We start from the raw sequence: 21,816 nt of genomic DNA on the forward strand, positions 1-21,816 counted from the left end.
TGAAAGCTTAAGAATATGACACTTCCTGATTTGGATTTTGAGAGGAATAGGGAGAGATGAGGTATGCTGCTAATGCAGTTGATGCATATTAATAATATCTTGCAGAATGGAAAGTCTGTTATGCATGGTTCAGGTAATGTAAATCTGCTGCTATGTTCCAGTTGCAAGGACAAGTCCCCAGCTTGTACAAATGGACATGACTTCACTGAAGTAAAGGGATCACAGAATCATATAATAGTTTGGGTTGGAAGGGACCTTTAAAGGTCATCTAGTCCAGCCCCCCCTGCAATGAGCAGGGATATTTTATACTTTCAGTGGTTTTGCTTTCTGAATGCATGTAGGTAGCAGTACCAAACCACATATTTGGATGCAGACTTGATTGAATGGGTCTATTCAGTCTACAGGAAGATAGATAACCAGATGTATGCCAGAAAACTTAAGAAAAACAGAAGACATTGCAGTACTCATACAAATAATGGCATTTGCTCAAAGGACCTTCATGTGTTAGTAGAGATTGTGTATGCTGTAATCTACATAGAATTACATCTTTTGCATCCCAAGAATGTTATCACTTCTTACTTAAGGGAAAATGTTTTGACCTTTGCCCATAACTTCAGCCCATGCATAAAAGGTACCTAAACACTATCTCTAATAAGGATATTTGCTGTCACCAGCTTTAGCTACAATATATTTGAAATGCACTCTTTAATTTGTTTTGTGTTTGTTTTTAAAAATTAAGATCACACATTTGAGATTCTTTATAGCAGCAACTTTTCAATTAGGGATTATTTCAGAGTTAAAGACAAAAAATGTGTAGCACTATTATGCAAATGGGTTATTTTTAAACGGTAAATAGAGAATTAAAATAAGAGTGAATCCTAGTAAGGTCACTCAGCTCACCTTCTGTATTTGATGAGAATGTGTTTAGTCAGGCAATAGCTGCTTTTATCTAAATAGAATATGAAGTTACCCTTTTACTTTGTGAAAACTAATTAAAACTATCTTAACTTGCATGGGTATACAGTAAATTAATTGTCATTAAGTAGGAACCTGAATGTCCTATCATTCATCATGCTAAAGAAAACTCCTTTCTTCTTTGTCAGAATTTTAGATGAGAAACGAGAACAAAACAATTAGTGAGAAGCCGATACTAAGACTTTTTTTTAAAAAAAAAGAGTGCCGAGGTTTGCATTTAATAACAAAGTACAGTGATCAATGCAAAGCAGTGCCATTTGTTTGGATCTTTCTTCTTAAGGGTTTGTATGGTGGTCTTAAAAGTACTCTTTCGCCTTTGCCCAGTCTTGTCAAAGGAAACAGAAGAGAGACTGGTAGTTTCTGTCATTATCTGCTATCAAATTCTGAGCAAGTTGACTCAACTCACTCAAAGACTGCTGCTCATTTATTCCACACAACAACCAAATAGATACAAGCAAGACATTGTTCTTCTTTTGTAAAGCAAGTCTGTCTCCTAATCGTGTGTTTATACAGCATCTAGCACGGTAATTTGGCATCTCTACCCTCTCCTGTAGTACAAATAATAATTCTAACACCATCATTCACTGGGCTCAAAAGCATGTTACATACAGTTTGTGCAGTTTTGGGCCTTTTGTTTTGCTCTGTGGTGCTGGAAAACTGATTTCAGAATGGCGATGAGTGGGACAAGCATTAATCAGAAAGTTAAGTCTTGCCTAAAGAGCACTAGACTTCTTGAAGCTCTGAAATTCACTGTCCGTGAACTGTCTAATATATTGTGGAACAATAAGGCCAAGATTGTTATGCTTGATTGTCATTTTTCCTCTTCCTGTCCTGTGTGGCATGAAAAGTGGACCAGAATTTTATTTGCTGCTGTAAAGTTTTTCTACAGTTTTGGTGGCCAGAATCCCTGACCAAATCTTCCCGTTGTCTCGCTTGATCTAAAAGGGTCAGATGTGCTACCTTTAAGTATAAAATCAAAGTACTAGGAGGGGAGTAGATGGGGAAAGTGTTGACGGTACCACAGTAGCAACAACTGAAATTCCTTGTTGTGGCTATAAAGATACTGTATGCCACAACTGTCTTTTAAGCACTTAAATAATTCAAAAAATCACAGCCTTTTGGGTTTGATACCTGCATTTTTCACTTGGGGAATATGTTTTACTCTGCTTTTAAGTGGCATTCAGTGGAAGGCAAGCATGTTCCCTGAGGTTTCCAGATTCACCCTGAGAGTATTAATATCCTCACTCTGATTAACTTTTGCCTATGTTCACTCAGAATGGGAGGTTTTTCTTTTTCAAAAGTATTCGGCATTGACCTACCCATTTTGGCATTAGAGACACTGATAGCAACCCAATTGATGTAAAGAATTCGGCCAGCCTGAAGAGTTAAGCCAATGTGAGAAGCTTTGGACTGGGTTTGATTTCTGATTTTCAGGCACAGTTGGAGAATGAGGGTGGAGTAGCAAAGCCATTCCTTTTCCTCTCATACTGATGACAGATTTACCATTTTGAAAACTAAGACAAAATTTATGACAAACTTTCATGAAGTGAAAACAAAGTTACACATCTGTGAGCAGAAACCAGAAGGAAAAGAAAGAAAGAAAAAAAGCTTTAATGTAAAAACAAAATCAAACTTCCCGTGTTCACAGCCTTCAACAAAAACTAGTGCCTGAGACAGGTTCAAAGAAGTTTGATTTAAAGGGATGGAATAAAAAAAGGTTTGATGAAGTTTGATTTAGAGGGATGGAATAAATGATACATGTCTGAAGATTGCCTTATAAATGATTAAGCAATGCTAAAAACTTCAACTCAGAAATCAAATTCATGGGCAAATTTGCTGGATGGCATATTCCATTTTTGAAATTTATGATGGAGATAGATATCTGTTATTTTAGAATTGATCTCCACCCCAGGAATAAGATCTTTTCTTCTGACACGTGCTGGATTTTTTGTCGGCACACTCAAGTCTTTACTATCAACTACTGACTTTTTATTACTGTAACATCTACTCCAAAAAGGTGACATTCCTAAACAAATCTTCACTGTCAGCTTCCATTTGCATGTTTTGCCAAAGCTGATGGGTTTTTTTCAGCACTTGCACAGAGGTAAATGGATTTTTAGTGAATCAGTTCTCCTGCATTTTTTGGTTTTAAAGCATTATTGAGCAGGGAATGTAATGCTTCAGTGGGAGAATACTGTGAGCAGATGAACATCTCAAATTGCTAAATAAATATTGAAGTGTTTGTTTTTAAAATAAATGCCTGGGCAAGGCTGAAAAGTTTGGTTTAGTATTCAGAGGCACTGACAAATTGTGACCTATTCCTTTTTATAGTAACATACTAACTAAGACTGATGTTATGCTAAATGAATGGTTTAGCAAACATCCTGCAGTGTAATGAATGGTCAGCTCATGCTTAAGACTTTTTAGGCATGTGAAACCTAATTAAACCACGAAGATCTGAAAAAACAGTAATTCCATTTAATTGTATTCTCAATTTTGAAAGTCGTGGCCTCCCTTGAAGTGAATCCCGCTCTCCTGTGGTCAGACTCTGTAGAGCTCTTGCCTGGCCTCAGCCGTTGGCTCCCACTGTGAAGCAGAAATACTCCCTTTTTGCAGGAGACTGTTGGCCCGTAGGAGGTTATTCCTGTCCCAGGTAGATGGAGGGGACTGCGGAATTCCCAGATCTAGGTGGGGCCTGAAACAGGCGCTGCCTGGAGCAGAAGAGGAAGCCCGAGACTGCTGTGTGGTGTGGCTGAAGCCCGGGCTCTGCGCCTCACAGCTGGAAGGAGCGTCTTTCTCTATCACTGGCCACAGATCTGGTGCATGCCCTGCAGAGCAGGGACAGGGATGTCCTGGAAGCAGCTGGCAGGCAAGGGGAAGGTTTAATGAGCGGTGGGCGGAGAGAGGCCTCTTACAACAGCTGTAACGTGGACTTAGGCAAGGCGTAAAGGAGAAGGGCTCAGTCCAGAAAGGGCAAGGAGGAGGAGGAGGGAAGTTGTTGCAGTTTTTGAGAATCTGCAGGGCACTGCAGGGAGTATAAATTGCCCTCCTGTGTGATCTGTCAAGGGTGACCGTGCTTCTCTCCAAGATCATAAGAGCTTTGAACAGTTGTTTGTAATGCTTGTTCAGTCCTCTCTGAGATGTGGGGCTGGAGTACCGACGAGTCCGCTTGGGCGGTTGTGGCACGGAAAATAAATGGTGTCTGATCGCAGAAGCAGCAAAACACAACTGTCATCTCCTGCTTTTATTGCCCAGTCTAGCTTCAAAGGAGAGATGCTCAGGTGCTAGTATTGTTAGCAATCGCTTCACTTTTTTGATCAAACCTATGCACCCCTGCTCTCGTTAGCATCAGTAGCCATCAGTCCATGTTTAGCAGGCTTGTAATGAATTTCTCAAGTAAGTGGCAATCCCTTTATAGTTGTACAGATTAAAAACTGGACTTCAGATCCACAAGAAGTACCTTTTCAAAAGTGTTTCTCCTGGAAATCACATATGAAACTGTTCATACATGGTCCTCAGTAGCACATGGTGACTCTCAGTTGTAAATACAGAAATTTAACTAGGTCTTGCTTATCAAAAGAGAGGGAGCTGTGGCTTGTCCCCTCTGAGCATCTCTGCTGCCGCCTTGCTGGCACAATGAGGTCTGTGCCCATCAGTTTGAGGAAAACAGAGGGTTCATAATTATGTTCACATGACTGCAAACTGTTGCTGTCATATATACTACCAGCACACCATTAGGATGGCTGGTAGTAACACATGATACTGTGGTAGCAGTACTTGAGTAACATCTCATTTTGCCGGTCAGCCAATGTCTAGCAGGTCTTCCTTGTTGCCTTCACTTGCTGTTTAACCAGGAACACCTGTACTTAGCTATCCTCTTATAAAACCACAATAACAGAGTTTATTCACCTATAAAGCACTTGAATTGTATCCTCAGCTGAGGCAAATTATGTTACCACTACTGACTTCAGAGGCATTGTTCTCATTCATGCTGGCTGAACAGTCAGCAGAGGAGAGTTGTGGATGAAAGATGTAAGTGCAAAGTATTACTATTTTTGTTTTACCATGACATGTATCTTGTATTTCCTTATTAAATATGTTGCAGCTTCTTATAGCTGCTGATCATTGTTGTTTTTTGTTTTAGCACAAATAAAAGATCTCTGCCTTTGAAAGACATGAAGCACAGCGCTAATAAAATATCAAGCAGACACAGTACAATAGCAAGCTCATAAAAAGGAGATAAAACAGATTACATAAAATAACATGTAGTAGCTTTTAGGAAGAAATAAATGGCTATGCCTAAGTTTTAAATGATGAATTAAGAGCATGAATATTCATTGAAAGACTGAAGCAGTATGGGCTAAGGCCTATTGCAGAGGCAGAGCATGAAGGAAAAAAACTCTGCATTAGTCAGATGCCAAAGAGAATTGAAACCCATGTTGGCTAGTTGAGGTAAATCTAAGCACAGATTAGGAGAAGGACTACAGATGGAGATCTGATCTCACGGTCACAGCAGCAATAAAATGGCAGCTTTTAATACCAGATGAAAATCTTGGATAGCACGCACCAAAAGAAGGGCAACCCACTCAGGTGTGTAAGGAAAATGTAATAGCAGATTCTAATCCAGCTCTATCCTTGAGGTGAGTCAAATAGGAGTCAGTTGGGCTCTTCTCCTGGTTAATGTTAGGCACGTAAGTTTAAATACCCTGCTGAAAAATGGTCCTGGGCACCAAGACATGAGCAAGAATTAGGAAAGGCAGTCCTATAATGGAGGCTTGTGGCCACCTGTGAATTATTAGCAAGTTACAGAGAATGTCAGGGACTCTGGGAGAAGTAGCTGTAAAGCAGGCATCAGACCCAAGACCTGCACGACCCTGGCTGTCAGAATCATTAGGACTCAGTCCTTTACTGCAGGTTAAAGGGATTAAAAAGGTAGAAGCAGCAGTACTGTTAAAGGAAATAGTTCAATATGCAGTGGGGAAGCTAATTCTCTCCTTCTTGGTCTCAACCGAGATTGAAAATAATTGAATAAAGGGAAGAAATTTAAGGGGATATATCTTCCATCAGGACTGCAGAGAGTTGGGATGACATGGTAAAACCAGAAGAGGTAGAGATTTTCTGAGCAGCACAGAAAATTTAGAAATATAATATGTATTTATTTAAATGGTATCTGTATGCTTGCCTTCTCTTTGCTGCTTTGAAAAATGTAATCTCTAGTTTTAAAGAAATTTGGAAATCGTAGGCCCCTGTACACCCCAACACAAGAATATCATGGGATCCTGGACAAATTCAAATAAAGCCTGCTGTTTCTCAGTCTAATGCTGTGAATGTCAATTTGACTTCTGCTGATAGAGCTGGCCTTTATAGTGTTTTTTCAGTCCTGATTTTTAGTTTTGCATCAAGTATTGACCAGGCAGAATTATGATCAACAAAGGAAAAACTGCCTCTTCATTTCTACACTGTATTTTACAAGTTTAGCTTTGGCTGTATGTATTAAAGTGATGCGGGTTTGGGTTTGCTGGTAGCCCAGATCTGAACCACTGTCTCATTGCTCATGGTTGAATTAATGATGTGAATGTCTAAGAAGCCATCAGATTCATAAATCACCAGAAATGAGAGGGATAACTCATAAAAGTCTTTTCCTTTTGTTTAGTAATTTATCATTTTGCGTGCACATTAATAAACAGAGCTCCCCTGAGGTAAGCCACAGGAAGACAGATTTTTCTTCCTAATTTTCCTCAATCGTAGCCAGTAGATCACAAGTGGAGGGAGTGGGCTTGTCACAGCGTGTTGGTGTCTTGCGACTCCCTCTACCCATCACTGATAACAAATAAATGCGATTAAGTACCCTGGTGGATAATTATTTGTGTTTACATAACAGGCGCCAGGTTTCCGAGTCCAAGACTGTCAGCTAGACCAAGCCGAAAGCGTACATTGTCCATATCCCCCCTATCTGATCACAGCTTTGACCTTCAGACCATGATACGGACATCTCCAAATTCCTTGGTCACAATTCTCAATAATTCTCGTAGCAGTTCCTCAGCCAGTGGTTCTTATGGCCACTTATCTGCAAGTGCAATAAGGTAAGAATAGCATTTTCTACCTATATTGTATATTCTCATTTATGTGTCATACACACACACACAAATGTGAATGTATAATCACATCTTTAAGTAACTGTTTTGTTTTGTGAATATGTGTGTTTTGCAGTTTCTATAATGTATGTTCACTGGAGCTTAATTTAAAGTACAAAATACGTTTTTCCTTGCTCAGAAAGGTAACCACAAGGGACTTTTTGGCATCGTATTGTCCAGTGCAGGTAATACTCCATCTGACCAGCAGTAATGGTGTGTGGATGTGTGATTAAGAATCTGTTTTCAGAGAAGAAGCTCTGGGATAGGTTTGTGATTTAAGTCACTTGGGTTCTTCTGGCCATAGATATAATGGGCAGTGAAATGTTCCTACATTACAATCATCAGAGAGTAAAGCACAGACGTGTGGTACTGTTCAATTAAAATGTTTGGCTAGAACTTCTTGGTATTCATCTCCAAGTTTTTTTTTTCATATTTCAGTTTGTATATGGAAAGATTAAACTTTCTGTGGCTAAATTATCTTTTTTTTCTACCAAGGAAGTACTGTTGTCATCCAGTATCATCAGAAATGCTCTGATTTTCACTTGGCCACTTCACGTGCACGTGCAAGAAAACAGCCAGAAATGTTGTGCTGGAGGCAGAAGAGCAGAGTAGCAAGGGAAGAGGTGGGCAGAAGTTGTACAGGAAAGGGAAGCAAACAGGGCACAGGGAGAGGGAACAAAAGCAAGAATGTCAAAAAAAGGGAGTGGAAGAAAATTAAGAGAAGCAGCAGAAAAAATGGAGATGCAACTGCAGAACATTCTTGTATTTGTGACATTGCTATATGTTAGCTGAGAAAAGCTCCTTTGGTATTCCCAAAAAAATCTCCCACCTCTCCGAAGTCGCAGAAAATACTGGTTTTGCATTTATGGCACTCAAACAAAGAGTGCTGCTGGTCCCTGGCTTAAAAGCAGCCTCCACCTTCAATTTGCAATGAGGCAAAGGAGCAAGTCCCCACAGCAATTTCTTGAGATCTAAAAGACCCATTTTTGGCAAGGCTCAAACATGCCTCTCCAGCAAAAGTGACACACAACTTCAAAAACTGCCTATGGGGATTTGCACTTTTGGAGAAAATGGGGCATGCAACTGGTGTGTTAGAAGCCATGAGACTGCCAAACTTTGAAAGTGACAGTACTGTAAATATTTGGTATTAGTATAAGTGCTGTTGGGTTTTTTTAAGCACTTCTTTTAAATAGTTGTGATTCATAGCTCTGATGTACTTGAATAGCTGCATAGTATTTCACAGCTATGATATCATAGCTCTGCAATACAGCTCTGCAATCTGTGTAACCACAGTCCCAATTATGAAGCTCCATAATGTGGAATATGATTTATGTCAATAGCTGGCAGCAATTTTGGACCACATCTGTTAAATACATGTACTATGTGGAGGTGTACTATCCCCACTGTCGTTAAGATGGGATGGCACTTCAATTACTAACCTCCCTTTCCATTGCTTGTAACTTTGGTAAAGCAAGTAGTGCATGAAAGTTGGCATAGTCTCTACGGTGGAGTAAGTCTTCCCTCCTTTTACTCTTCCTCCAGCTGGAAATGGTTGGTGTATGTTTTTGACACATAGAATCACAAACCTAAGGGCCATCCCTGCAAAGCCAGAGTCAGATGAATAGTTTTGTTGAAGACAGTTGTGGAGCTGGAGTGAGTTATGGGCAGAGACTGAGTAAGGATGCTAAGGAGTAGAACAGTGAGTCTTGTGAACTGGTGTCACTGAAGAAAGCAAGGCTTGTGTGACTGAGCCTGTGGCTGACTGAAGCTTTCAGCACTTCCTGGTCATACTTTCCAGGAATGCATAATCCAAAATTTCACACAATTTTGAATTAATAATTTTTTTCTTTTTGGTAAGAGTATGCCTGTTCAACATGAAAAGTTGGAAATGTACGTCTCCATTCTTGCTGGTGGAAAAGAGGGAAAGGGAGAGAGCTAGCTCTTTTTCCAGCTTTGCAACTCACCTCTGTTGATGCCCTTTAACTTCTCCCATGTGAACCTGTCTATAAAAGAGTTACACCAAAATAAACAGTGATGTAAGGTATTAAACCCAAGCCACATTTCATTGCTTTAATAAATTCCAAGACTAAATAGCAACAAGACTATCAGTAAAACTTAATGTATTGCAACTCACTGTCTTGTAAATAATGCATTCAGCACAAGAACTGCTGTACTGAATCAAACTGTAGGTTCATCCCATTTAATATCCTGTCTGCAACAGTGATCAAAGTGTAGAAAAAACTTTTCCTAGTGTAAAATCCCAGCTTCTGGAAACTTACAGGTAAATCTCATAGGAGTTGCTGCAAGAAAATAGTACAGTTCAGCAGGCCATTAGGTGGAATTGCGAGACAGGAAGGATTTGTATTTTAGGCAACATCAGTAGCATTAACTATACTTAACATGACACAATCCTTCTACTTGTAGATCTTGTTTCCAGTCACTTTTGACTTAGCCCAAATAGTTTACACTTCACAGCATTTTTCATGCCAGATACCTATCTAATGCTGAGTATTTCCACAAAGTGTCAGCATAGTTATTAATTTATCAGAATGAATTTAGGGAAGAAGAGACTTTGCTCTACAAACTAAAAGACCTCTTGCTGCCTTCTCAGTGAAAAGCTAAAATTTGCCAGGAATGTTGCCTAGATGCTGTAGATACAATCTTTGCTGTTCTTGAGAAATTGTCCCATTCAGCCAAGTGATAAGCCCTTAAGAGGTTTCTATTAGCGTGTGTTAAATAGACTAAGCATTCATCATGTTCCAGTCCAGGGCCCACAGAGAGGAAGGAGGACCTTTCCCTGCAGCTGCAGCTCTGGTTAATCTGGTACCTCCTTGGGAAGCCTGTGGAGGCTAAGCTGTCTGCCCAGCCATAACAGCCTTGTGAAAAAGAAAGCAGTCTTCAGAGGAGACAGGAGTCAGACCAGGAACTGTCCAGGTTAAGCAAGCTAGGACAAAATGCTTTTATATAACACAATATAGGATTGCACTAGAAGAGAGAAAAAGCTGCAAAATAAAGCATGCAGAAGCCGGTCATTAAGGAGAATGAAGGTACTGCCCCCTTGTGATTGTGCTTTGATACCATCTTTAATTTCAGGGTTGCACAGTATTTTTTCGCAGGGCCCCTGCCTGCTTCAGTGCACAGGCTGAACATCCTCTCTGGATCAGTCAGAGCCGCAGGACCCTGCCTCACCTGTCCCAGGCAGCTGTAAAAGAGGAGGGAGCCTCTTACATGGTTGGTTGCTGCCTGGAGGGCAGACACTGCTCTTGCAACACAGTCCCAGCCTGATGCTGGGCAAACTGAACTAGTCAGAAGTGACCACCAGGCTCATACAGCTTCTCTTCTGGAGGCCCAGCCTACCACTCTTAATTCTGCAGAGGAGCCAAATTGCTCACAGCCATGGCTTGAAGCTACTGACAGCTGTTTTGAACATTTCATGTGCTGCGTCGTGTTAACTAACCCAGGAGAGCTGGTCTTCATGTCTGAAATTGGGCAACCATGAGTGGCACTTTTTACTTCATCTTTCTTTGATTTGTGTTCCTCTGCAAAATGAGTTCTTCCCCATCACCTCAGAGGGAGGTTGAAAGCATTAATGTTTTGTGAAGCACTGAGATTATACAGTGATGAACACAGTAGAGAAGCTCAGGAGGGTATCAGTAATTATGTATTCACTGATGGTTTACATATAATGGAAGGAAGGCCTATGGGCAATACTCTGGGCAAGGAGAAGAAAAATACCAGTGGGTCTCTCACTGAAGACTGCTGTGTATCTTATCTTGTGCACTGAACTAGTTATGAATCCTGCAGGGGGGAAAAGAGGTGCATGGTCACGTATCTAAAAGCTGATGAGTCAGCACAGAAAGGTATGGGCAGGGTTAGTTCTGGTATGTTTGATTTTGGAGGCTCAATGCTCTTTTAACCTGTTTTAGCAAAGGTGCTACTTGTGTTAAGAAAATGTCTCCAGGACGTCACTGGTCTTTGCATTGGCTAAAAAAAGTACATCCTATGGCTAAAAGATTGCATCCCGTGCTTCACACAGCTTTTCAGCATAGGACCCTCTATATGAGCACTGTGGGATGTTGAGGATGAAATCAAATGAAAGGAGCCATGTTTTGGGCTCTGTTTTTACAGAGCTGAGCACAGAAGGGCTCTGGTCCTTGACATGGGTACTACTGCAGTTCGAATAATAAATAATAATAGTTTAGCACAATCCAGATAGGGCTTGACTTGGCGGGCACTTTGTCATTGTCAGCTGCCGGTGTAATGCTGTATCCTGACTACTGGCTGAGTACTTGAAAAGAAGATGTCGCTCCTGCTGACAGCAAATAGTGGATGTCCTTTCGCACACCAGGTAGAGCTTCTACTTTGTGCATTTGAAAACACCTGGTTTAGGTCTCAGCTGGGAGAGATTATGCAGAAAGGAGGCATATGAAATAGCATCAAATGAGGATAATCCTTCATTTGACATTTACTCATTTGGTTACCTGCCTCAGTCCTGCAGTACAGCACCCCTGCTATTAATCTTTTGTCAGGGTGTACTTAATGTTATATCTGCTACCTGTGACAATTATTAGACTTTGCACTTCAGTAGCACTTCTTTTTGAGAGGCGGCATGGCCTAGAGTGAGTATAGAGGGGGTAATCACTTCCCATGATATTAACAGTACTGATTCAAAACCTTTACAAAAGATTAGCTGGTCTTTAATAAACACAGGAGGCTGGGACTTCATGTTCTATATGATCTGAAATTCAGAACCTCTGTATTTTTCTAGGCCCTTAGCAATGCTGCGATACCAAATTTACAAAGTCAGTTTTCAGAAAATGAGCCGAATTCCCTGTCAGCTACAAGGTGTTTAAATGAGGAGTAGTTCCACCTGCTACAAGAGACTTGCTTTGGGTCTAGGCATATGTAACTGTGACTACACCTTAGCCATCTTATTACGTGTTAAAATTTAGTTTCATGTGAGCACGGGGGCCCTTTGGGATCTCCTCCAAGGTTTGAAAGAAACTGAGAAAGCACAGTAGCACTTCCCCCCTCCCCCGGCTCTGCCCTTGCTTCCCGATGTCATCAGAACAGGAAGGAGCAATTAACATAGTGTGGTTAATTACAGCCAGATCCTGGCTGTTCTGGCTCCTGTCACTTTGCTCTAGGCTGATCTGAAGCTGAGCACCAGGGAATGGTGGTGAGGGTACTTTCACAAAGAGCACTAGAAAGGAATAGCAAGGTTTGTAGGGTGAGCTTAGGCAGCAGTGGGTTACTATCAGCGAGGAAGACAAGAGTCTGTGTTTCTGCAAGCAGGTATTGGATTCTCAATGGTTTCCTCATCTCATATAAGCTCCTTGTATAGAGCGTATGTTGTATAATTAGTCAGTGCCCTCCTCTCTGAACTGCTTTATATCTAGAGACAAGTGACCATGTCTTAATTTCTCCAGTTTCCCTTGGCGAACACGGAGAGAAAAGCAAAGAGAAAAATAAAAACAGTTAAGATGATACACAAATGAAGTATAAGGTTATCACAGAGAAAAGTGAAAGTATCTCTAGCAGAGAGCCTAACAGTCTAATTATGCACTGTATAAAAGAAGCAGAGTATCCTTTTATCAGGTTTAAATTATCCAGTTTTTGAATTTAACAGAATGTCTCAGTTATAATACAGGGAGCCCTCATGTTCTCAGTCTTCCTTCTTTATTCAGTATTTTGGATATTCTTATTATGTCTCCTCTTACTCATCTCCTTTCTGAGGCAAATGGTTGTTTTCAGTTTGCTCTTTAGAGTTCTTGCATTGTCATTTCTGCCAATACTGTCTGAAACAGTATCCCTCTACTACATGCAATAATATTCCAGAAGAGGACCAGCAATTCAAATGCACCATGATTTGCTGTGTTGTTTCCCATTCCATTTGTCTTAACATGTTTTTGCTGTAGCTTCACGTTGATCATTCCTCCATTGAATTCTGCATTGAGACAAGCAAGTGTTTCTCGTGAGTTGGCTCAGCTAATTTAGAACCAGTGTGTGAGTAGTTCAGACTCCCCTTCAGTGTCAATATACATCTTGCTATCAGTGTTGCTCATTTATCTAGCATACTTGGCTCTAAAGATTACCTCTTAGCTCTTCACCATGCTGCTCAAAATAATTTTGTCATATATGCAATTTCATTTTTTCATTGCTTGACTCCATGCCCAGATTGCTGACAATTGCACGAAAAAACAAGACCCCATCTGAGAATTTGTATCTAACTTTCACTAAAAACCAACTGCTTAATTCTTACCTTTGATTTCTGTTTTAGACTGTAAGTTTTAAGTTTGTATATTTATGTAATAAATCTGTGTAAAAGGACACAATCAAATGCTGCTTAATGAAATGAAGCTTAAAAAGGACATGTTTAGAACAGGTAGAACACAATCTATTCAGCAATGTTTTGCAAGAAGCTCCTTATGGTAGGATGTACAGGATAAAAAGTGTGTTAATTATGTGAGCATTACAGGTGTTTTGCTGTTTAATTATCACTCTTATTGGGATCTGCCTAAGTGAGGTGCAAAGCTGACTTTGAGTGAAAGCTTTTCTTGCCTTAAAAGGTCTCTAGTTAATTGCATGTAATATGTTGTAAATGAAGGCTTAGTTGCAGTTCAGACTGAGTCAAATTCAGACCAGTAACCCCACTGAAACAGGTCCTAACTAGACCTAGACATGTCACATGTGTGCAGCACAGGGCTTTATTCTCCATGGTCTTGTACTGTGTATGGTTAATCTAAAGAAGGGAATATAATGCTTTATCATGCCATAATAGCTTCATTTTTTACCCTCTTTCAAGAAGTGTGAATGGCAGAGAAGTGCTACAAAGTGAATAAAAATTAAATTCGTCAGTATTACAGAAAGTTGCATCTAATTCAGGCTCTGTTGAAATGTAATTCTGCAGGTAGCCTCCTACAGAAAGCTCATATAGATTATAGCATGGTGGCATTCAGGGAGATTGTTTTGGAGATCACTTGCATCTTGCATTAGAAAGTGGTGGATGTTGTTCACACGAATACACACGAATGGCAAGATTTCTGCCTTCAGAAAGTGTATAATGTGAGAAGTCAAGCAACATAAAGAATATAGACTATGCAGGCACATGTTGCATGCAATGCACATTTACATGTACAGATACACATATATACAAGTGTGATCATGTATGTATGCCTGTAAATGTGCATGTCACAGATCTTGTAATTAAAAGTCAATTTGAAGCAACTTGCTCCAGACTGGTTCAGTGTTACTCCAAGAGTTTAAAGTCATTGGACCCAGAGCATTATTAATTCCAGGAAAGTTCTGAAGCTAAGAGAAGTGTGCTGGAGTTTAACACTTCATTACTTCATTTTCAGACCCTAAAAGCAAGTATTAATTAGCACTTCCCATGTAATTAATGATACCAGTTTTAGAAACCCAAAAATGCTTAGCTGTGAATTTAATTCAAAATTATCTTTGCCAGGAGTGTCATGAGCTTGCATGGAGGGAGCACAGATGAATTACGCAAGGTACTGTTAATACAAAGTCCAGTTAGGATACTAAGGATTCCTGAACAGGAATATCCCAGTGAGGACAAAGCTGTCAGTGCTGTCTGAGCGCATAAGGTTAATCAGTGTGGCTCTGTTGCTCTCAGTGAAACTATTCTATTTTACTCCAGCATATGGCAAAGTATTCATGAAGAAAAATTTCACCTAGCCTAGCAGATAAAACAGAATAGATAATATGGTAAGCTGAAGAGAAAGTACAAACCACAGACTTTGTTAATTTTAAACTGGTAATAGAAAAGTGAAAAAAGAGGCAACGATGTATGAGAGTTAAATACAATTGTAAAAAAATGACTATTATCTGATGAAAACTGGAAAAAAAAGTATAATATATGCTATACTTTATTAGATGTAGGATATGTCTTTTTACAAATTCAGTTAGATGACTTGTCTCCGAGTTAGTGATTTTTAATGAAACGTGTCAACATTACAAATGCAGAGGGATATTCGTGAAACCTAGTCAGTTTTGAAAAATTATTTCAAAGGATTTCAAGTCTCATACCTGCCTTTAAGATCATGCCACATGTCTGGTTTCATAGTCACAGTTTGATACTGTTTTCCCCTGTACTTAAGTGACAGGCCATAAAAGCAACTGATGACTTGTCTGCATTGTCTACTCGAAGCTCAGTGTTGTCAGTTAGAAAGCAGAGGGAAAAGAACAGGATTTAAAGCAAAACTCTTCTTTCAGATTACTAAAAATGTTACATATATTGTGAGTAAAATGCTCCAAACAGAAGTGCATTTTTAAAGTCTTCCTTCCTGTAACACCATTTGGTTTTCATTTTACATCGAAGATACTTGAAGCGGTAAGAATTTCACAGATCTCTTCAGGGCTGCGAGGTTGCTGAGTGCATTGTCACTCCTGTGACCTGAGCAATTTGTCAAGTCACTCTTGCAGGTTGTTCCCATCAGGAGGAGAAGTAGATGACAGAGTTGGAAACTTCTTTTTATTCACTCCTGTTTGTTTACAAAGAATGTACACAAATTCCTATGTCCGCCAGCTCAAACAACAGGAGACAGTTTTCTTACGTGATGTTCCTGGCTGCTTCTTCTGTTCCGGGTCCTGTCCAAGGAGAACTCATTGGCTTTCTCTCATCTACATCTCTGTTGGGGTCAGGCTATGGGTCTGTCCTGCTGACTGTCCACAGCTTTCCACATCTGACTATGCAATGTTCCTGGCTGCATATTACACATATACGTAGTTCCATCAAAATATATACATAAACTTCTGTGTATGAAGTCAGCTTATGCAGACCCCCTCAGCACCCATGGCTCAACTCTCAGCCATGGGAGTTACATATGTTACGCGTTTTGGACAGTGGCTCCTACCTGTCAGTTTACCGTGGGATGAATGAAGCTGTTTCTTACATTACTCCTTATAAAAAAAGAGCATCTGAGCATGTGAAAAGCAGTATTTGATTACTGTTAACTTAATTATGACTTGTATTATGACTTAATTCAGTTAAGACTGCAGTGTCTGTAGGGCCCAGGTTTTAGGACAGCACTTAAGGACTTGCTGAAGTCAGTCCCTCTTCAGAGGTATTTAAGAGTTATTAGGGGTGCTTTCCAGAAGAGTAGCTGGGTATATTCGTGAAACGGGAAAGGTGCTTGTTTGCCCCTTAACAACATTCCTAAACAATAAATAAGGACTTTGAAAATCCAAATCAAAAACTAAAGGTGAAATCCTGGCCTGGTATAAGGAAAGGATAAAAACTCCATTGAATTCAGTGAGTCCAGATATTCATCCAACATTTATTAGTGGGTTTCTGCACCCTGGTTTCTCAGTTTCACTTGCCTACAGACTTCCTGCAACTCTTAAGGGAGAGTAAGACAAAGTAGTGACATCTGTACCTACTTGAGCATGAGCTAGAAGAAGCCATGGTGTTATCCTAATACCTGATGATCAGCTTTATTGAACATGAAGGCGGTCCACCTACAAATTACCTCTCCCTTCACGAACTGGGGTCCCTTTTGGATGGACTTGGATCATTTGGTCTGCCTAGTGTCAGTCGCTGATAGCAAGAACAAATGATGGAGGCTACAGAGTGATCTGGGAGTGCCAAGGCTTTTCCGCAAGTCTGGAAGGGCCTGTGTGCCCCCTTGCAGTGCAGGGTGCACCCTCCCTCATGGAGCGAGCGCTTCGGTTGTGAGTGCACCACCCGGACATCAAAGACCCTTCAGGCTAAAGGGCCTGAAGCCTTCTCCTGCACGGTAGTGTAGATGGAGCCAGTGTGTCTCAGTATGACACATGTTCCTGTACTGCAACCAGTTCTGTACATTTTATTTCAAGAAAGATGTTAGACAGCTGGGGGGACTACAAGGAAGAGCAGGGAAAATGATCAGAGGTCTGAAAAATGATACCGATGAGTTAAAATAGACTTGACCTATTTTGTTCAGATTAAAGATGAGAACACTGGACAGGAAGAGGGTATAGTAATAATTTCAAATATGCAAAAGAGAAAAGAAGGAAGAGACTGCAAAGGGGAAGGTGCATGATGAGTGCTGGGTAGAATAACAAAGTGCTGGTCTTGAATTGCTGCAGGAAAGACTTAGGATAGAGGATAGGAAAGAAAACTTCAATATTATAAACATAATGTGGTTCTATATGAATAAATAAAGCTATCCCAAAGAAACAAATCTATCCTTTTGAAATTTAAAAAAGAAAAAAAGAGATTTTAAAACATAAGAAAAGTCCCACTGGGTCAAACTAGAGGTGTTAGATACTATCCAGTCACACAGTCTGTCTCTACTGGTGCAAACAGCGGATGCTATTTAAGAAGCAAATGAACCCGCCTGCTTTCTGACTTCCATTCTCTCTGTGCTGTTCCAACATCAATAATCATTAGATTAGCGATCCCAAAGCATACGCTCTCGCTTGTTCCTTCTAGTATTTCTGTATGGACCTGTGGTTTTGGACTTGTCTAGTCCCATATGAACCTGCTGGCTATGTCTGCCTCCTGGGGCAGCTGTTCAGAAGTCCACCAATGCTTTTTTAAAATCTCTTTTAAGTTGTTCACCTATGGCTTTCATTGAATGCCCACTAGTTTACATGCTTGAAAAGCTCTTTTCCTAAAACCTTGCAAAGCAGAACCAGAAAGGGGAAAGCACTTGGTTACTTTTGCAAGACGTGCATACATCGGATCTTGCAGAACAAGGAAGGTATCTTCACAGTTTTTGTGAAGAAAAGAAAACTATTGTGATACAACAAAATTATCCTCACAGTATTCATAAAATTGGGATCTCCTTGGCATTTTTGTGTCAGCGTGTCTCCTTAGGCACACCTATGCAACATATAGGAAAGAAGGAATTTTTCCTGACTTGAATTCACAGCTGTTTTGCGGTAAATTCCGCAGCTGTGACCAGAAACTGGATGACCTTGTTAGTAGGACAGCCACAAAGTAGCCACAAAATTTGGTTTTGATTATAACGTCTGTTTTTCTTCTTGAAGTCTGTTCCTTAAAATTTGATGTGCTCATGTAATTGCAATGTAGTTTACTGCCCTGCTTTACCTCCAGTGAAGGGAGTTTGAGACTTCACAGAGGAGGAGAAGAGAGAGAGACAGACTGACAGACAGACACAGAAGCGCACAGTATGGAAAAATAAATGATATCACTGATGGGCTTTTCTGTCAGTGTATATGAGTTATTGAATGCTTAAGCAGAAGTATTACACATTTTTTCTAACCCTTATCCCCCATAAAACTCAACAACTAAAAAGATAACCTGCATGTAGTTTATTAGTGGTCTTACATGCATTCATCTTTTTCTTTTTTTCCTTTTCTACTTTGTTTAAAAAAAAAAAAAGTCTGTGACAGAAATACAAATCAGATGCTCTCCCGTGGTGTAGATTTTCATTTCTCAGTAGGTAGATGGAAGAAAAAGATTCATAATTCACATTCCAATCATAATTGGATTTTGTGAATCCAAGATTTTTTGGAAGTGACTGGTATTTTGGAGAATGTGAACGATTGGGGCAGGTATCTTGTGTTCTGGCATCTGAATTTTGGAAGTGTTGAGCACCCCTTGTCTGAAATGCAGCCCCTTTAAGGTATCTTAAAACAAATGATGCAGATTGAGGCCTCTGAAACCACTCATCGCTTTTGAAAAACCTGGTGGTTGGTTTTAGTAGTTCTAGACTCTCAAAATGATAACTTTCAGGTCTTGTTTACCACCTCTGGGCATGAGTTTTAGACAGTTACTGAGTGACACCGGTGCCATCTTGGTGCACGTTTCTAAGCAGACATGGCTGGATCAGCTGGGCAAGGCCAGGTGGTGCCGCTGCTCACCCTTCCTGCTGATGCTGGCCTCCTGGCTAGAAAGCAACATGAGCTTGGTGGGGCCAGCAAGAGGATATATGTCTGCCAGTCAAGGCAGAGGGATCCCATGGGGTCTGTGGGGACTCTGGGCTACAGGGATTCTTCATACATCCTGTATTCAAGAGTTAGTGAACAAAGTGCATTAAAAACTTTGAGAAGGAGGGCAGGAATCCAGGTCTCCCCTTCCCAACAGAGCGCTCCATGCCAGTAACGTTGCAAACTTTGATTTCTTTTTCTTCTTTTTGGCCCACAACATCAACTTTATTGTCAAGCAGCCTGAATAGTTTCTGAATGGCAGAGAAAGACCTGCCACCTTCTGTTCTCTTCAGATCCTTCTGATCTTTTCAGATCAGAAAAATTGGCTGGGCTGCCCTGTGACAGCATCTTGCATGAGGGTGATGTTAAACCCAGCCAGGTCATCTTGCCTTATGAAGAGCTCTCCAGAAACAGCTGGAGAGAATTATTTGAAGGCAGCTATCTGAGCTATTTGAGAAATCACCCTGGTGGCCAAACCATTGTCACCATTTCTGAGTAATCCCCTTAGCTGTGCTGGCTAGTTGATACCCTGTTCCTCTGCTCCCTCACAATCTCCTTTTCACTTCAGTTTGAGATGTTTGAAGTTTGGAGGCAGAAGGAATGGAGTGCAGGTTGGCAGGCTTCATGGGAAAATCCTAGTACCTCAGACTCAACCCTTGCTGCTGAGCACAGGGCAAAAGAAAGATACTAAAGAAATAAGGATTCTTCCTTTCCTTAGCACATCTGTCCAGCTGTGTCTTAATGCATCTGCTGCTGGTGTCATTGTTTTCCAGTCAGAGCCCCTAGCTAAGATGACGTCTGTCTCCTCTGCTGTACCCTGCAAGGTTGCTTGCTTGCAAGTTGGACAAAAGTCAGCAATGCCTGGCTTAGCATCCTCCTTCCAGAGGCTCCATGTGGTGTTAAAGCAGATGTAGAGAAAGTACATCTCTATGAGGTAAAAATCTATCCTTTTGATGGAAGCCATTTTTATTTATATAGAGGAAGGAATAACAAATATACTTGCTAACGTTTAAGCACTTGCACTGTACTGGTGTAAGGCATGTTGCTGCAGGCCAGTGAAACTAGCTGCTATATTTGTTAAAGCAGGGCTGCTTTTGTCCTTTAGTTAGAAAGGTATTTTGCCATTGGGGAGGCATCATCACTTTTTGTGTTGCTCTACTTGGGGTAGAGAATGCAAAGGAGGGATGCTTGACCAAAAATACCCTATTAACACAGCAGTCTTTTCCCATCTTTGGAGGGGCTGAGTGGAGAATATTGCCAAACTCCAGTAAATATAAGTGAGCTGTGTTAAGTGCAAGTTGTACGTGTACATCTTGGGCCTTCTACAGTCTGTTTCCCACTCGGGGCCAAAGGTTCCTCTTCAGCATCCAAGTTCCCGAGTCTCTAGTCAGTGGCACCTTAACAGCCTCCTCCTGAGTTAAAATATATTCAGATCACAGCAGTTCCCTCCTGCCCCCCCGAACTGTTTGGGAGGGATCTCCTGTGCTCTTGCTTTGGATAGGTTAAAAAATTAATGTTAGATGCAGGTGCTCATGTAACTGTACTCACAGAGCAGTGATGGGCAGGATCTGCACCTCTGAGCTGAGGTCTTAAGTCAGTCATGTCTTGTGGCTGAATTGTAAGTTTGTCTTTTTACCATGTAGGATCTGAAGAATATTAACAAAGTTTTGAACCTGGACTTGCAAAGCTAGGTATTGTTGTGCATGCTTAAACACCTAGAAAGGAAAAAAACCACAACCTGTATTTCCAAGGATGCTGTGTGCTTGGAGCTCCCAATGAAATCAGCCCACTTATTTTTTTCTTTTAAACTGATTCAGCTGAAGGGTGAAGATGTCCTAAGCGTTAACCACTCACAGAGAAATAAAATAATTCATCCAAATTGTTTCTATTGCATTTGTTGATCTTGGTGAATTTGACAGCATCTTCGGGATGGTGCCGTCTAGTGTTTGAAGTATATGAGATGAACTCACAGTGTATATATGCAAGCAAAAAATGCCGGGGTGTAGTAAGGAGGCATTGTTTCAGCCTCATGTATGACATTGTAATTGTATGGTTTTTAATGACCAGACCAGAGTAGTTACACTTAGTAATGTTTGTTCACTAAAAAGGAAAAGGGATGTTAAATCATTGTGTTCTTTGATGAATGGCTTGTACACTGAAGAATAAATTGAACAAACTGGCATAGAGCTCAGTGAACATGAAATCAGCTATTAGAAGAAAGCTTGTGAACAAATTCTGAGCCTGATATGCATCTTTTGATTAATGTCCTATCAATCATCCATAGTGGCTACCTTAGCTAAGTCGTGCTGTAATCATTCATGGTTGCTTACAGGAACACTAGCAGGGACTATAGAGCTGCAATAACTGAATATTATTACTGATTTCTCCCTAACTCTTGCTGTGAACAATTACTGTTCTCACTACGTTTCTGCCTCCCTTTATTAAAAAGAATACAATGCAAAATGAAAAGAGAGTTCCTCAAAGACCAGTAAAATTCTCCCAGGGTATTCTTAATGATATTCTGTCCTAAATGGGCAAACTATTGTAATGCAGAGTTCTCACCAGGAATAATAGTAATGTAATCACATTGAAGCTGTCTCTTTATGGATTGTAGTCAAACAGACAAAATGTATAGTCAGATTAATGAACGCGGAATTTCTGTAGAATTATTACTTAAAATGGTTGAAATGATTTTAGCTCTTTTTGTATCACAGTATTTTCAGTTAATGCACTTAACAGCAACAGCAATTAAGACTCCAGATTGTAAATTTGGATTAAATCCACCCTTTTGACATTAGAAGAAGCCATG

The 21,816-nt window shown here is 40.4% G+C and overlaps 1 protein-coding gene across 1 annotated transcript in view; it reads left to right on the plus strand.

The window, feature by feature from the left end:
- The window catches only part of GLI3 (GLI family zinc finger 3), a 210,968-nt gene that overhangs the window by 146,729 nt on the left and 42,423 nt on the right, over positions 1–21,816 (plus strand). The window contains exon 7 of the mRNA XM_050891183.1: positions 6,857–7,058. Coding sequence (XP_050747140.1) covers positions 6,857–7,058 — 202 coding nt within the window. The remainder of the gene's footprint in view (positions 1–6,856; positions 7,059–21,816) is intronic.

This window comes from Gymnogyps californianus, chromosome 2 (genome assembly GCF_018139145.2).
Source record: "Gymnogyps californianus isolate 813 chromosome 2, ASM1813914v2, whole genome shotgun sequence".
Taxonomy (NCBI): Eukaryota; Metazoa; Chordata; class Aves; order Accipitriformes; family Cathartidae; genus Gymnogyps; species Gymnogyps californianus.